The sequence below is a fragment of the Tenrec ecaudatus genome, chromosome 4 (genome assembly GCF_050624435.1).
Source record: "Tenrec ecaudatus isolate mTenEca1 chromosome 4, mTenEca1.hap1, whole genome shotgun sequence".
NCBI lineage: Eukaryota > Metazoa > Chordata > Mammalia > Afrosoricida > Tenrecidae > Tenrec > Tenrec ecaudatus.
The window spans coordinates 63373489-63389828 of NC_134533.1; the positions used below are offsets into that span (position 1 = coordinate 63373489).

The window sequence follows — 16340 nt, forward strand, 5'->3', positions numbered from 1 at the left end:
AAAACAAGGGAGGTGCTGTCAGCCATGCAAACAGATGAGTTTGAAAAATATTTCCAAGAATGGAATCGCAGATTTGACAACTATATTAAATATAATGGAGAGTTCTTAGAAGGTGATAAGGTTGTTTAATAAAAAAATTAAATACACAGCAAGCCCACATGGAAGAAGCACATCAGCCTGTGAAATCATGAGGTGTCACTGGGTTTTGGTAACAGGCATCAGGAAACCCAAAACAGAAAAACAAATAAAGCCAGATTGTTGAGAATGAGGTGGGGTCGGAGCAGAGACCCAAACTCCATCTGTATGTAATGGGACATCCCCTCACAGAGGGATCACAGGGAAGGGATGAGTCAAACAGGGTGCAATAAAGCACCGATGAAACACACAACATTTCTGTACTTCATCAATGCTTCCTCCCCTCCCCACCCCACCCCCACTATCATGATCCCACAAATCTGGCTAGACCAGAGGATGTACACTGATACAGATAAGAGCTGGAAACACTGGGAATCCAGGACAGATAAAGCCCTCAGGACCAACAATGAGAGTATCAATACTAGGCGAGTAAGGGGAAGGTTGGGGGAGAAAGGGGGAACACGATCACAATGATCTACATATAACCCCCTCCCAAGGGGAAAAGTGCATGAAGGGAGACATCAGACAGTATAAGACATGAACAAATAATAAAAATTTATAAATTATCAAGGGTCCGTGTAGGAGGAAAGGTGGAGGTGGGGGTATGAGGAGCTGAGACGAAGGGCTCAAGCAGAAAACAAATGTTTTGAGAATGATGAGGGCAACACATGTGCTAGACACAATGGATGGATGGATGGATTGTGGTAAGAGTTGTACGAGCCCCCAATAAAATGATTTTTTTTAAAGTCACTACAATTAAAACCCAAGTGTCATTAAAAAAAAAAACACAGTACTCCTCTCATTCCTTGAGGTTTCCTCACCCCCCCCCAACTATCAATGACCTTAGTACTGCCTTTCACTGCGGGCTAGACCTAGCATGTGCACAGGTGCTACGAATAAGACCTTAGAGCTCATGACAACAGAATCCAGGAACAGGGATGGGAGTAGCTATACCAGGAGGGCAGGGGAGAAGGTGGAGAGAGGGGAGGAAAGGGGAACCGATTGTGAGGATTATCGACAGATAACCACACCCTCTCCCACATCCAAGGGGAACGAACAACAGAAACCCGTGGGGAAGGGAGAGAGCAGTCGATATAAGATATGAAAATATTAATAATTTATACTTCATCAAGGGGTCACGAGGGTAGGGGATATGGAAGTGGTGATAAAGAGGAGCTGCCAGCAAGGGATCAATAGAAAATACATGTCTAGAAAATGATAGCAACATGTGTACAAATGTGCTTGATATAATTGATGTATGGATTGTTACAACAGCTGTAAGAGCCCTCAATAAAATGTTTTTTAAAAATTTAAATACATAGCTTTGAAAAAGAATCCTTTTTTTAAGTACTCCCTTGTATTACGACACGAAAGAAAGGAAGAAAGAAAGAAAGAAAGAACCAGACCAAAACCAGGGATGCACATGGTAGACAATGGTGGAGGGCGGGGGGAGAGGAAAGCAAATGGATGAATATAAGGAAGAAAAGGGTAGTGGGGAGGGTATTGTTTATATCTCCACAGGGAAAGAGGGACCAGACTTCAACCCAGTGCTGCAAGGTGTGAATGCAATATCCGGGCATGGAGTAGGGAACCAGTGGAGAGGTCTGGGAGGCTGGCCCCAGCACCATAAATTAAGTGGATTCCTGCCCCTCCCCCGAAAAGAATTTGTTCCAAAGGACGACATTGACTCTGCAGCTCCTGGAGATGAACATATCTGATCAGAGCACACGGGAGAAGATGAAGGGGCAGGAGGAGAGAGTGGAGCACAGCCTGGCCCACCAGGCCGTGATGATGATGTTCCTGAGTAGAGCAGCCAGTCCACAGAGAGAACAACATGGCTGGCCCCACTATGAGAAATGATGCCAATCAGTGACTAAGGGCGATACAGGGGACAGCACCGGAGACACAGTGTGGGAATTGCACCTGACCTGATCCCACCACACCGAGGCAAAGCACTGGGGGAGTGCAGCGGAACAGCAAGGGAATGGAGTGGCAAGGTCCCCAGGGAATGCTGAAAGTGGACTTTGGGGCGAGGGCGTGGTGTCCCAACAGACTGGACTGGAAAACACTCCTAAGGGCCAGCAAACGATCCCTGAACCAACTACAGGCTTTTCTCCTGTGAAGTGTTTTGTTTTGTTCTTTGTCAGTGGTTTGTTTTTGTTGTTTTGTTGTCTGGTTGTATACTGTTGCTTTGTTTTAAAAAAAAAGAAAGAAAGAAAATGCAGGAACATAGTTGGATTTAGAGAGGAAAATGCTAAGTGAAATAAATCAAGTTCTAAGAATATGATGCACGGAGAAGACTGAAGTTGTCAAGGCTTCTTCTTACTTGGATCCACAATAAATGCTCACTGAAGCAGCAGTTGTAAGACCAAACAACACGTTGCCTTAGGTAAATCTGCTGTACAACTCCCCATTAAAGTGTTGAAATGCAAGGCCGTAACTTTGAGGATTAAGGTGGACCTGACCAAGCCAGGGTATTTTCAATTGTCTGATACACATGTGAAAGTTAGACACTGACTAAAGAAGACCAAAGAAGAATTGATGCATTTGAAGCATGGTACTGGTAAAGAATAATGAGAGTATTATGAACTGCCAAAGAACAAACACATCTATGTTGGAAGAAATATAATAAGAATACTCCTTAGAAGCAAGGATAGCAAGACTTCTAACGTACTTTGGACATATTGTTAGGAGAGACCCATCCCTGGAGAAGGGCATCATGCTTGGTAAAGTAGAGGGGCGCCAAGAAAGAGGAAGACCACCAACAAGATGGACTGACACAGGGCTGCAATGATAAAGCTCAACCACAACAATTGTGAGGATAGGACTAGACCAGGCAGTGTTTCATTCTGTTGTACATAAGGTCACTGCGAGTCAGAACTGATCAGTCCACAGTACCTAACAACAACACAGGAATATTGTACGACCCCTCCTTTGTGAGAAGACAAAGAGAGAAACAAGAAACTAATTTTCATTGGTGGTTACAGGAAGAAGGGGTGAGAAGGGGAAAGTATGCTTTAGAACATGTTAAAATATATTGTTATTTGGGGTAATTTGGAAGTATTAAATACAGATTATTTTAAACACAATTAAGGAGCATGCTGAAAAATTGTGATAAATGTAATATCTATGAATAATGTGGATGGCAACTGTCACCCCTCAAATCATTGGGAAATCCATCTGCAGGGCCCACATATGGATTAAGATCAAAGCTGAGGGATGTGGATACTCCTGTTTTCAGGCAGAAAGCATTATAAAGTTGATCACAACTGATGTAGTTAGGTCTCAATGCAAATTGTATCATTTAAGCTCCCTCTGACCCATTTTAAAGCCTGTTTCAGTTAAAATAAAAAAGGGGAAATACACATGGATTGAATACCTGGGAAAGCCCCTCTGACCATGGACCAGGGATGTGAGTAGCTTTGTTCACATGCAGAGTACGTTGGGAAGAAGACTGTGGCAGATGGAGTTAGGTTAAAATTTAGCACCCTATCATTTGATCTCCCTCATGACCTATTTAAATTTGTTCTCATGCTTAATATTTTCTGCTTTTTCAATTGCAGCTTTTATCTGTTTTACTTTGTTATTCTCGTTAGTCTTGCTTGTTCAGTTTTTAATGTTTTTCTGTAACATGAAATCCAGGACAGTTAAATCTATACAGACAGTAATTGGATTAATGGGTCTTTGGGGGCTGTTCAGAGGGATGGAGAGTTAAAAGTGATATAGGTACAAGAGTGAAGAAAACATTCTAGAACTGACTGTGGTAATGACTGTACAACTCTTCCTGATGTGACTGAACTATTGAATTGTATGACATGTGAATTATATGCCAATAAAGCTGTCAGAAAAAAAATCACTGGTATGGGGATCTTTTCCTGCTTACACATTATTTGTATTTTTGTATATATGTTATTATGACTTTATCCTTACCACCTTAGTGTGATTTTGTTTGTTACTGTTTTCTGTTGGGTCTCCCAGCTGTGAAGCACAGGAGAAGTGGATGCATAATAATAACAGACACAAGGAGACATAGGGACTACAGGGGTGGGGAGTAAGTGATAGGGAGGGACAGGGAGTTTGTGGAGTAAATAATGAAGGCAGGAGGTGGGGAGAAAGCACTAGAATGGGTTGTGATTGCAGAACTCATTTTAAAGATGATTTAAACATGGTGGCATGGGGGAGTGCTCTAAAACTGATTTGGTAATAATTGTACAATTCTCCTTGATATGACCGAACAATTCAACTATTGAATTGTATCATATGTAAATTATGTGCTAATAAAACTGTTGGGAAAAATCATAGGGGATATGCAATTTTGCAATAACTGTAACAACTAAAATTTTCTGTGCTAAATATGTACATATATATGAAAGCATATGTAACTATTCAGATGTGCATGTAAATCTGCACGAATATATGTTTATGTGTACTGCCTATGTATTAAAGATAGAATAAAATACATGGGTACAGCTATATTTCCTATATAAACAAATACTTCATAGAATTGCTTTACTGGGTCTGAGTGCTTCAGACCTCACTGGGCACAAAAAAGTTCATAAAGACAATATTCTTAAAAAAAAAAGACAATATTCTTTCTCATTTGGTGAGTAGCATCTGGGGTCTTTAAAGTTGCAAGCTGTCATCTGAGACACAGCTATTGGTTTCTACTTGTCTAGAATAAAAGAGCAAGAAGGAAAACAAAGGTAAAGATTCGAAGGAGAAACTAGTCTATAAAAGTAATAGTGTGCACCAAAGGTTCTCAAACATATTTGGCCTTCTGCCCTTTTTCAGAAAAGAAAAAATTATTTAGCGCCCACCCCCCACTAGAAATGAAGTCTTTGTACTAGATCCCATAGCTCAGTATAAAATATAGGTATCTGCTTCTGCAGCCCCGAGTCCTTCCAGTGTGCCACAAGGCATCGCGCATTTTGGGAAACACTGATCTACACAAACAGTCTCACCAACTGGAGACCAGAAGTAGATGATGCCTACTTACCACTACTGATCATTTGGCCAGGGACTCACTGGTTAAAGTGAACTCTAGATGGTTCGAGATAGAATGGGAGAAAAACGTAGAGCAAAATGCAAACTCATTGTTTAAACAAGGCCAGACTTACCGGACAGGGAGAGACTATAAGGACCACCAAGATTAATGCTCCAGGAGACCCTTTAATTTTGAAACTCATGGGGGATGGACAACAGAAAAGTGGGTGAAGTGAAACATGTAAGACATGAAAAAATAATAATTTCTAAATGATCAAGGGTTCCTGAGGGAGGAAGAGTGGAAGAGGAAGTGGGGGAAATGAGCTGATATCAAGGGCTCAAGTAAAAAGAAAATGTTTTGAAAATGATAATGGCAACAAATATACAAATGTGCTTGACACATGGATGCATGTATATATTGTGATAAGAGCTGTATAAGCCCCCAATAAAATGATTTTTTATTGAAACTCAGCCCACTCCCAGAGGTCACCTTTCAGCCAAATGACAAATTGATCCATAAAAAGAGATCTATCCACAATGGATGAATGTATGGATTGTGATCAGAGCCCCCAATAAAATGATTAAATAAATAAATAATGAGGGAGAGATCTATCATCACCTGTGAGTATTGTGCTCTTCTAAATAATTATCTAAGTGAAACAAGCCAGTAAACATTAGCCCTGTTCCAGAAAGGAGGGGAACAGGGCAGGAAAGCTAAATTAATAGCAAGAGAACCACCAGAATGGAAATAACAGGCACGCTGATATATTATGGGACACATAATCGGTGTCACCTAACAATATGTACACTCAAATCGTACTGCCATCAAGTTGATTCTGACGCATAGTGATCCTCCAGGAAGAGAGTAGAAGTGCTCTCTTAGGTTTCTGAGGCTGTAAATGGAAGCCGACTACCTCATCACAGCTGGCGGGTTTGAGTTAGCAGTTTGCAGTTAGCAACCTAACTTGGAACACGCTACGTAGCCAGGGCTTCGACAATATGTACTGAGCTTGTTAAATGAGAGCCAAATTTGCTGTGTTAACTGTCACCCAAAACACAGTAAAATATTTTCTTAAAATGAAATGTAGACTCTCAGTTCCCAACCAGGGCCTACAGAGTTCTTTAATAAGACCTTGAAGTGATTCTTACGTTCAAGTTTGAGAGGTATTGCCCTGAAGTGTTGTCTGACCATACATTCCCCAGATTTTGACTATTTTGCTACACAGAATAAAACCTGTGTGAAGTAGAAACCTGCCAGAAAAGGAAATCTCAAATATTTTCCACGAATAGAAAATGACAGAAAAATGGTAAAGCGGCAATCTGTCAAAGGCAGACAACTGGAAAGACTCAGAAAAACAAGGCAATCGCATATCTCACCAGTTTTACTGTAGTAGGCTGGGGGTGGAAGGGGCATAGAGCCAAGGTTCTTAAATTTGAGCTCACAGAATCTAAATCAGCCCTTCTCCCATGCCTCAGACTTTCATGGCCCAACGGGACTAAGGTGTCACCAGGTTGGCTACCTACCGCAGGGCCCAAGCTGGGCCACTCACCATTTCACCCCACCTAGCGGCCTGTCCTGGCTACAAACTTCTCAGTCCAGGTCATATCTCTGCCTCAACACAAGGAGGAGAAATCCTGGGAAAACCCACACAAACATTCCCTCCTTCTCTTTGAAATTATCCCCGCAGTTACAAATCCCAGGAATTCCCCATAACACTGTATTCTACCTTATTGTCATTTACCTCATTCCACTTGGTCTTAAGATCACAGTGTACCTGCCTTTGCCACCCCAGGCAAAAAGAGACCACCCTGGGACTCAGCGTGTCTCTCCGGTGGCAATAAGTTAGTAACTGGCACATCATCAGAATTGAAAACAATAACACATGTTTTCCATGAAACATAAATGAAGGCAATAAGGGAAAACCTCGCCCATCTTTCTTCAACCTCCCACTTCAGAGGTATTTAAACATGAATTTAAGCAGAACGAACATGAGCTCCTCCCAAGAGAAATGATTTCTAAATCACAGAACATTATGTGTTTTCAATTTACCAATAATCATCAAAGACCGGGCATGCCAAAGATGAATTATGTCTACGGCCAACTACTTTTCTGTGATTGGGCACACAACTTCACAAAATGTAACATAAAATGTGGAAACGGTGAAGAAAACTGCGTATACTCAATTTAGGCATGGGAGCGCAAGACAAGATAATGACAAAGATAGGAAATAAAGAGATGGGAATGGAGAGGGACCTGTACCAAATACCCAGCTGCTTTCAGAGTAAAAATACAACACTCTGGAGATTAAGAGGATTAAACATTGCTGGCATGCCTGTTTCAACCCACCCTGGAAGTTTTCTACTCTTTAAATATATAATCTCCTTATTTTCGTTTGAGGAAAAGCTGCAGGTCTGGAGTCCGAAGCTCATTAATGCGGGGCCTGGGAGGGGATGCTGGTTCTCAAATGGGACCATGCCCCACCTTTCTTAGCCTACTGGGGCACAGCGGCCTGAGTTTTTGAGACTTGTGTTGTGTTTTGGTAATTCTGCAAAGTACAGTTTAGAATGGGGCTCGGCCGAGGTCTGCCTGGGCAAATCGGGTCCTTCGCTTCCTCCGGTCCACCTGGACACGCCGGCCGCGAACTCTTGAGAGGACGTGCCGCCCTCCCCATCCCCAGGGCCATGCAGGCACCTGTAGGCGGGTGGAGCTCCCCAGGCGTCAGCTCCCCCCCGCCCCCCCGTGTCCTTGTCAGAGGAGGGGAGGTGAGGAGTCCCCGACCTCGTGCCGGGAGCACACTCTGGGGCCCAACTGACACAGTCCCCAGGCCGAGCGGATCCTGGCCGCAGGGACACCTCGGTCGTCGGGCAGCGCCTCGACGGGGGCTGACCGTCGGGGCGGCGCGGCAGGCCGGGGGCGTGAGGGGTGCCCACTGACCTGAGTCCGGGGCCGCGGCTCCTCTCCGGGCGACTCCCGCGTCCCTCCCACCTCCGAACATGAGCGCTGAGCGCTGAGCACTGAGCTCCAGGCCACCGACCCGCAGACCAACTGACTGACCAACCAACGGACCGACCGGCAGCGGCCGGGGCCGCAGCCCACGTGACCGGGGCGGGGACCCGCAGGAGGCTCGTCCGGAACGTCAGCTCCCCCACCCCTGGGACCTTCTCCAGGGACCGCCCTGGGCCGTGCTCCCCCCGCCCCCGCCCCAGGCCCGGACACCACCCGCGGCGACCCGCCGGCCCGCGTTCCCGCCTCAGGGACCTGCTTCGTCGGCCCTGCCCCCTCACGCCCTCCCCGCCCCCAGGGCCCCTCTTCTACGCCGGGCCTCAAGCCCCGCCCCTGAAGACCACGCCCCCGGCCGGAGCTCCGCCCCCTCGCTTAGGGCTTCCGCACCCTTGTAGTCCCCGGGAGGCTCGGGAGCAGTTGTCAGCGCCCTGTGCTTTCCACGCGTCTGGGCTTCTTCGGCTGCGCTCCCAGACCGCAGGGGGTGGGTGTGAGGCACCAAAGGGGGAACTTGAGGCCAGAACTGCACAGAGAAAGAACCCGAAGAGAACGCGGACTAGAGGCACCCCCAGATAAGCACCTCGCCGGGCTTGCGGATTTCCCCAGACCCCCGGGATAAGAGTCAAAAGTGAGGTTGACCTGAGGCCGCCCCGTTCCTTTCTTCCGGAGCCTCCCAGGTTGGTTGACTCGGGTCATTCTGGAACTGCGCGCTGGGCTGCGCTGGGACTCCGCGCCCGTGGCGTAGAGGTTCCCTCTAGTGGTTGGTGCCAACCAGAACCACCCTGAGACGAGTCCTTCCGATCCCTGTCACCTAAGGACGGTTTTCATGTGAACCCAGGAAAAGTGTTGGCGAAGTCTGACCGCAGGAATTATGCTCAAAATCAGAAAGAACTGAGCCCTGGAGTTCCGCTCCAACACCTAGCCCTGTCTAGGGTGCATCCCCTTGCCTAGCTTGGGCAGCTGATTAAAGTCCTTGTGGGTCTCAGGTGTCAATGCCCCAGGGACTCTGGCATAGTCTCCAGCACTGGCTGGAGTCACCACAGGCCTGGCTCAACTTATCTCTCTCTCTCTCTTCTCTACTCTTCTCTTCTCTCTCTCTCTCTCATTAGTGGACTCCAAAGGACACATCCATTCCCCAATCAAATAGACCCTTGTGGTCTGCAAGTACCAGTGTGCACAGAACACTTTTACATCTGAACAGAAATTAAGCCATCCTGGCAAATACGAGGCGTGTGGTCACTGCAGGAACGTGGCCAGCAGCAGATGAACGACAAGGCCAGCAGAGGAAGGCTGGGGCCCATAAGAGTTGTGTTACAACACGACACCCTTCAGTTCAGGTCTCTCTCACTTCCTTAAAATAGCAGCTGAGAGGCTTTTGTGGACCAAGGCTGCTACGGTTCACACGAGTTCATGGGTGTTCCGAACCCCACTTTAATGTCCAGAGCACCCACTTCCCTGACCCAGCTCCTAGGGGGAAAAAAAAAAAAGCTTAACTAGAACTGCCCTTAGAACCACATCAATTACTTTTTTTTTAATGTTTTACAAAACTAAAATGGTGTCAAATACTGGTTCTCACACTTTTCTGCACTTTGGAGCCACCTGAAGAAGACAGACATTCCTAACTCTCTGCCATCTAGTCAATTCCAATTCATCGTGATGGGCACTCTGCCCCCTGTGGGTTTCTGAAACAGAAACTACTGGAGTAGAAAGCTTCACCTTTCTCCCAAAGAGCGGCTGTTGGATCCACACCGCTGACCTTGTGGTGAACAGCCCAACTCATAACCCACTACACCACCTGTGGGAGAGGGAAGGTTAAAATGTACTGAGAACTGGTCTCTGCCACCAGAAGTCCCAATTCAGTGGGCAGGTGGGCATGCCCTGGGCCTCAGGATTTTTTAAATCTCCACAGGTGATTCTTACCTGAAGCACAGTTTAAGAACCACTGATGTAGATCGTGGGGACTTTTGTCCTCGATTTAATCTAGATTTAATCTAACAGAAGAACTCCGAACTGAAACATACACCCATAAGAAGCCCCCCCAAAAATGGTTTCCAAAGCCTGCATGTTATCTGTTTCCTGCCTTGGCTGCCCAGAAACAAATTGGCATGTTCACAGGAGCTTCCAGGAGAAAATGGCTTAACCCCAAAGAGTGATTAGCACCGGGAAGGTTGTTAGGCGCAGGTGTACTCTGTGGATGTGTCAGATCAAACACGTTACAGTCTTCCTGTGCCTCTCTGCCTGCAAAGAAATCATGTACACATGCCTCACACCTGTTGATAATGTCACCCTACCTTCATCTATGTGACATACAACATTCCTTATCTCTATGAAATAGGCAATGCCATTTCACTCATGGGTAGATAAATGTCCCCAAACCTGTGGAGCAGAAGATAACGTATGTGCTTCATTCCACAAAGGAGTTGGGGGACAGTGTATCACTTTATTAAAGATTAAAGAGCTCCAGTGGTCCAGTGGGAGGCCTGGTGGCATGGTAGTTACACGTTGGACTGCTGACCACATGACCAGCAGCTCCGCGGGAGAAAGAGTTAGTCTTGGAAACCAACAAAGGCAGTTCTACCCTACTATCTAAGATCGCTATGAATCAAAATCAACTCGATGGCAGTGAGTTAGTTTTTGTTTTTTGAGTGGTCCAGTGATTAAACCCTTAGCTGCTAATCATAAGGTTGACAGTTCAAACCCACCAGCTGCGCTGCAAGAGAACGATGTGACTTATAGGGTCAGAATCAATAATTGTAGGTTTGGATTTAGGGATCACTTTATTAGGACTATAGATAATTCAGTTTTATCTACCGGGTAGTAATTCCATTTTGACAAAGATCTATTCAAATGCTATGGGGAATAGACAAGAGGAAAAAAAATCTCTTCACTGCCTGTGATTCTGGCCTGAGCTTGGCAGAGATGAGAAAACAGCTGCAAACCCACAAAGCAAACCCTCTCATGTGACCAACGTGGAAAGACAGGGGCCTCAGCACATGACCCAGACTGGCACCACAGCCTTCACTTATGACCCAAACTTGGCTGGACCAAATAAATGTGTGGGAAACCTTTTGAGGAAGGCCTTCTTAAGGAGCACAGCTGTGCTCTGGCCCGTGCCACATGGCATGCCTGCTGCCTATAAGCTGGCATTCATCCAATTGCAGAATATTTGCCAAGGGCCTCAGCATGTTGGGGATTGCTCACAGTGAACCCAAACAAGGCAGCACACCCGGAAAATGATACTGAAGGGATGTGGGCAAATGTAACCTGATGAGGTGTATTTACTTAAGGTCAATTTTATGGTATTTAAAGAAAGAAGGGGATTGATTATAAGACATATGAGGCTAGAAGATGGTGTCCTACTCCTTAGGCTGGTCTTCCAGAGGAAGTAGTTTTTGAACTACCTGTAAGAAGGTCTTTTCCAGACAAGAAATAAAGAGGGAGACCAGCATTTTTCAGGCTAAAAGACTCTTGGAGAACAAACGTGTGCTGGAGGCTTTACTGGGTAATGGGAAGACTGTAGAATTTGCAGCCCGCTCTTTCACTTTGTAGCTGTTTCTTTGAATAACTGATTATATCTCTCAGATGACAATTATAAAATCTATTCTGCATAGATCACACAAGGGTGAGATAAGAATTAAATGATATAATTTGAAGATGTTATTGTTATGGTCATGTTATTATTCATTAGCATACCAACCTGATTTAGTGGAGGGGTAAGACTAGGAGACATAGAAATTAAACATCAATAAGAAATAGTACTTTAATTGGGCAATGAAAAGTGGGAGAATACCAATAGGGCATTTGAGAAAGACATGAGAGTTTGAGCAAAGGCGAGAAGAGAGAGAAGCCAGTGTGTATTCAGGGATGACATACAATTCTGATTGCTCTAGGGCAGTGGTTCTCAACCGTCCTAATGCCGTGACCTTTGAATACAGTTCCTCATGTTGTGACCCCCCCCCACCATAAAATGATTTTTTTGCTACTTCATAACTGTAATTTTGTTACTGGTATGAATCAGGTGACTGCTGTGAAAGGATCGTTCGACCTTCAAAGAGCTGGGGACCCACAGGTTGAGAACTGCTGCTCTAGGGGGAGCTTAGAGTTAATGCTAAGAGAGAATGAAAAGAAACAGCTTGACTCAAGCAGGAGGAGAATGTGAAAGGCGTTGAAAGTCAGGAGATTAAATGGGTGATAGAAGTTGTTGGAAAATTCTGAAGGAGAGCCTCTCATGTAAGCACTTGGAAGATCCCCAAAGCAGTGACATCTGGAAAAAAGATGACAATCCCATTTCTAGACCTTGTTCTTGTTGATCATTACAGGGATGCTGTCTTTATTCCACCTGCAATTTTCTCTTTGTCTGGAGTTTGTAAATGATCTGGTTTCCATCATTCCAGGCATAGAGCTGCTTATCTCTGGGGTTGTAGTGAATCATGGAGTGACTTCTCTGTCGCTTGGGGAAGAACAAGTTGGGCAGATGTTCCTCATTGACAGTGCCCAGTGGATCATAGACACAGGTGATACGATGGGGGCCTTGGCCATTAGATCTATAGACCACGTAGAGAACCCCACACATGAGGAATGAGGCTTCAGCATCCTGACTTCTGCAGGGAGTGTCCCATGAGTGCTCCACTCCCAGTGAGCCAGGTTCAATTTTTGTGAGGACCAATTGGCCGTAGACACCTGGCCCTGAGTGGATGGCCCAGAGACCATGCTCGTCCACAGCCAGGTCAATGTAAGTTGAAGGGGAGTGCTGGTAGACCAATGATCTGCCTGCCCCTCCTGGGAGCCACATTCGATCTTCTACGACTCTTTTCTGCAAATTATATTTTATTATCTCGTTGGAAGTCCCTTGGTTGTGAAAAAATAGGAAACCTTTGTAGATCACTTGGCCTGTTCCCTGCCAGGAAAGCGTGAGGATTAGCTTCCGGGGAGCTGGCTTGGTGCTGTCCTCCATGAAAGCTCGAATATTTGCAAATTCCCAAACCGTGTTGTTTCTGGATCCAATTAAGAAATACACTTTTGCAGAGTTGCTGGCAGCGTCTTTCATCCAAGAACCATCCATGTCCATAGTCTTCCTCACTATCTTCAGGGACTTGATGCCCATCAGCATGTTGTTACAGCCTAGCAGAGAGTAGAAAAGGGGAAGATTATACACATGAGATGCCTGCTTTCTGGGAAGGCTCACCATGTGAGTTCACCCCTGTTTCCTTCTAGCTCTAGAATTGCTCAGAAGGAAATAGTCTCAATTTTTTTAAACCTTAAGTGAAGAGCTTCCCTCTGAAAGACCTACAGAAAAATAGAACAGAGGCATTTCTTAAGGCACAGGGCATTTAAGTCTCAGCAAAATCCCACATCCAGTATTTTACCTACTTATTGTCACTTTTTTCCTAAAGTAGAACTAATGTACATGGTTGATGATCAGTCATAATTTATGATTTCACTAAATTAATCAGCTAATAAATGAAGAGAGTTGTGGTCCAGATATAAAGGTCATTTTTTCATTTCAGTTGATAGAAGTAGCTATTTCTTATGTCAGAACCCCTGTTTACTCTAGAGTACTTATGACTGACACAGTGAGAATGATTTAAGTGTGAAGCCACTTAATTCAATTCTTTGTACCAAGATTTTATTAGATAGCTGCTGTTTACTTAGCTTATAATGCCCTTGGACCAGTTCTAAGTATTGGGGATCAAATACATAACATCCATCTTAACCTTGTAGAGATCTGAAATTCCCCCCACTCCTGCTTCAATATTCAGTTTTCCCTTCCTGGATCATTTCCATAAGGCTTATGACATAAGCAAGCAAACAAGCTGTGGGAGTAGTCATCTTGGAATAACCTTCCTGTATGACCTCATTTTCTCTGCTTCTTTGTAAAATGAAACACCTTTAAAGATAAGTTTCTTCACATCTACTTCTCCTTTCACTCACTCACTGCCAAGGAGTCAAGGCTAGCTTAAAGGACAACCCTATAGGACAGCGTAGAACAGCCTTCATAAGTTTCCAACAGGAGTAGAAAGCCCCAGCTTTCTCCTGTGGAGTGGCTTCGAATTGCTGACCTTGCAATTAGCAGCCCAGTGAGTAACCACTATGCCACCAGGGACCATATTCAAGTCCCTTTACTCAGACTTCAGTTTGCTCCTACCCACTTCTTGAAATTGTTCTTGTTAAGGTCACCCACAATCTTTATATTACAAGTAAAGACCCCATTTCAATCTTCACCCTCAACCTCCAAGAAGAATTGAACTACTTGATCACTACCTCACCTTGAATCTCTTTGTGTTTGTCCTCCCATATTTCTGTATCACCCCCATTGCCCCCCATCCCCCGAATGTATGTGTATATGTGTGTGTATGTATGTGTGTCATCATAGGAAAAGGTGGAAAATGGTGGGCCCAAGAGTGCCCAGAAAGGGCACTAGGCTTTCCGGGACCCAGGCACAGGGTGTGTGTTAACTGCTCGAACTAGGAATCCCTCTTGCCTGGGAGGAAACCCCATAGGCTTGCAACCCACCCCCATAAGACTAGATCTAAGAATAAGGTCTCACCCATAGAAAACATTCGTTTTAAATGCAGCAGGAACTAACACAAACACAAAAAACTCAGTTCTCTTCCTACACCCTCTTCACTCCTTTCCAATGCAGAACTCTTGGAGAAATCGCAGCTAAAGAGAGTGTCGATAGATGATTTTCAAGAGGAAGCATGATTCTAGGAAGAAGAACAATGTCCTCTATTGTTCTTCTACCCCTTTTATTCTAGGTAAGACCCAGAATCAAGAGTCAGAAACCCAGGTGCTCTGGACTCAGGCGCTCTGGACTCTGTATGTCCTCCTAAAGAGTCCATTATTGGGAAGAGGCAAGAAAAAAAAAAAAAGAGTCTGTTATCAATCTGGTGGTAGTTTTCCCAGCCATAAAATAAGGGTGGGTTCTCTCCATGGTGTCCTCGGGGTTGCTATTCTACAATTCTTACAAATTGGTCTTCTCCCTACATGGTGATGGAGTCTGGAGAGAATATACCTCCAGCTTTTGAGCAAATGGATAAAATCCAAACTGCCTCCTGTGCTTCGCTGGAGAAGAGGTAATTATCAGTAGAAGAGCTGAGGAAGGATACAAAATGAAATTTAAACCTTTGGGTTTTGCTAAAATGCAAATTATTAAACAGAGCCGATGACAAGCAAAGTTGTACCTGCAAACCAGAAAGTGACAAATCTGTGGCTCTCCCTCAGGCAGAACTGCAGACAAGCCATTAGGCAAGAATTTGGCCCAAGGCCTCCTAGGGCATTCACATACAAAGATCACTTATTTCAATTTTTTTCATATTTTTTTTCCTTATTTAGCAGCAACACTCTTCAAATGGGATGAGGCGTTCCTCTCTTGAGGGAAGTGATATTTGATATTCTAGAAATATCAGTCTGATTGCTGTTAGAGAATGCATTGAGTGTGGGGAAGTGGGGGCAAGAGAGGACACAGGGCAACCAGGTTTGGTGTCTATAACGGTAACCCAGATGAGAGATTCTAGAATAGTGATGGGCATTTGTTAAGTGTTCCCCCAACAGAAAGACATAAGTCCAAACCCATACCTGTGCATTGGAAATGGTTTCTTATGTTAATGAGGCCATTCTTGTGTAGATAGGTTCTTAATCTCATCCCTACTGAGCCAGAAGACACCAGTGTAAAGAGCCATCTATAACTCAAAGAATGTTAAGCAATGTCATGGATACCAACTAAGGCTGCTTCTCTACCACTTAAGGCCTGATTTGAACTTGCCTTCTCTAAAGCCACCGAGTGTGGTGTTTTTTGATGGCAGCATTAACACCCTAAGACAGGAAGGATATGTATGGTTGCAAGAGACTGTTGGGAAAGGACTTAGATTTTACCCATACTTTTCCTTATCTCTTCTCTGCTAACTTGGGAGGCAGCCAGTGCCAGATTACCCAATAATTAAGAGAAGCACAAGTGCAATTATGCATACTTAGTCATGTGTACTTGGTAAAATAATGCTTGGAAAAGTAGAAGGGCAGAGAAGAAGACGACCCTGGACAAGATGAAGTGACCTAGTGGCTGCACAATGGGCTCAAACATAACAATTGTGATGATGGGGCAGATCTAGGTGGTTGTACACAGGGTCACTCTGAGTCGCAATTGTCTTGACTACACCTACCAACAACAGTAGTAATGGATACTGAACCATGTCTGGATACCACCCGGACACATCTACTCATT

The 16340-nt window shown here is 44.8% G+C and overlaps 2 protein-coding genes across 2 annotated transcripts in view; both read right to left on the reverse strand.

Moving 5' to 3' along the window:
• The window catches only part of PPFIBP2 (PPFIB scaffold protein 2), a 181805-nt gene extending 173606 nt beyond the window's left edge, over positions 1-8199 (reverse strand). The window contains exon 1 of the mRNA XM_075546128.1: positions 8054-8199. The gene's annotated coding sequence lies outside the window, so the exon portion shown is untranslated. The remainder of the gene's footprint in view (positions 1-8053) is intronic.
• A 3594-nt stretch (positions 8200-11793) lies between these two features.
• Positions 11794-16340, reverse strand: part of OLFML1 (olfactomedin like 1) — a 28368-nt gene continuing 23821 nt past the window's right edge. The window contains exon 3 of the mRNA XM_075546132.1: positions 11794-13240. Coding sequence (XP_075402247.1) covers positions 12450-13240 — 791 coding nt within the window. The 3' untranslated portion in view covers positions 11794-12449. The remainder of the gene's footprint in view (positions 13241-16340) is intronic.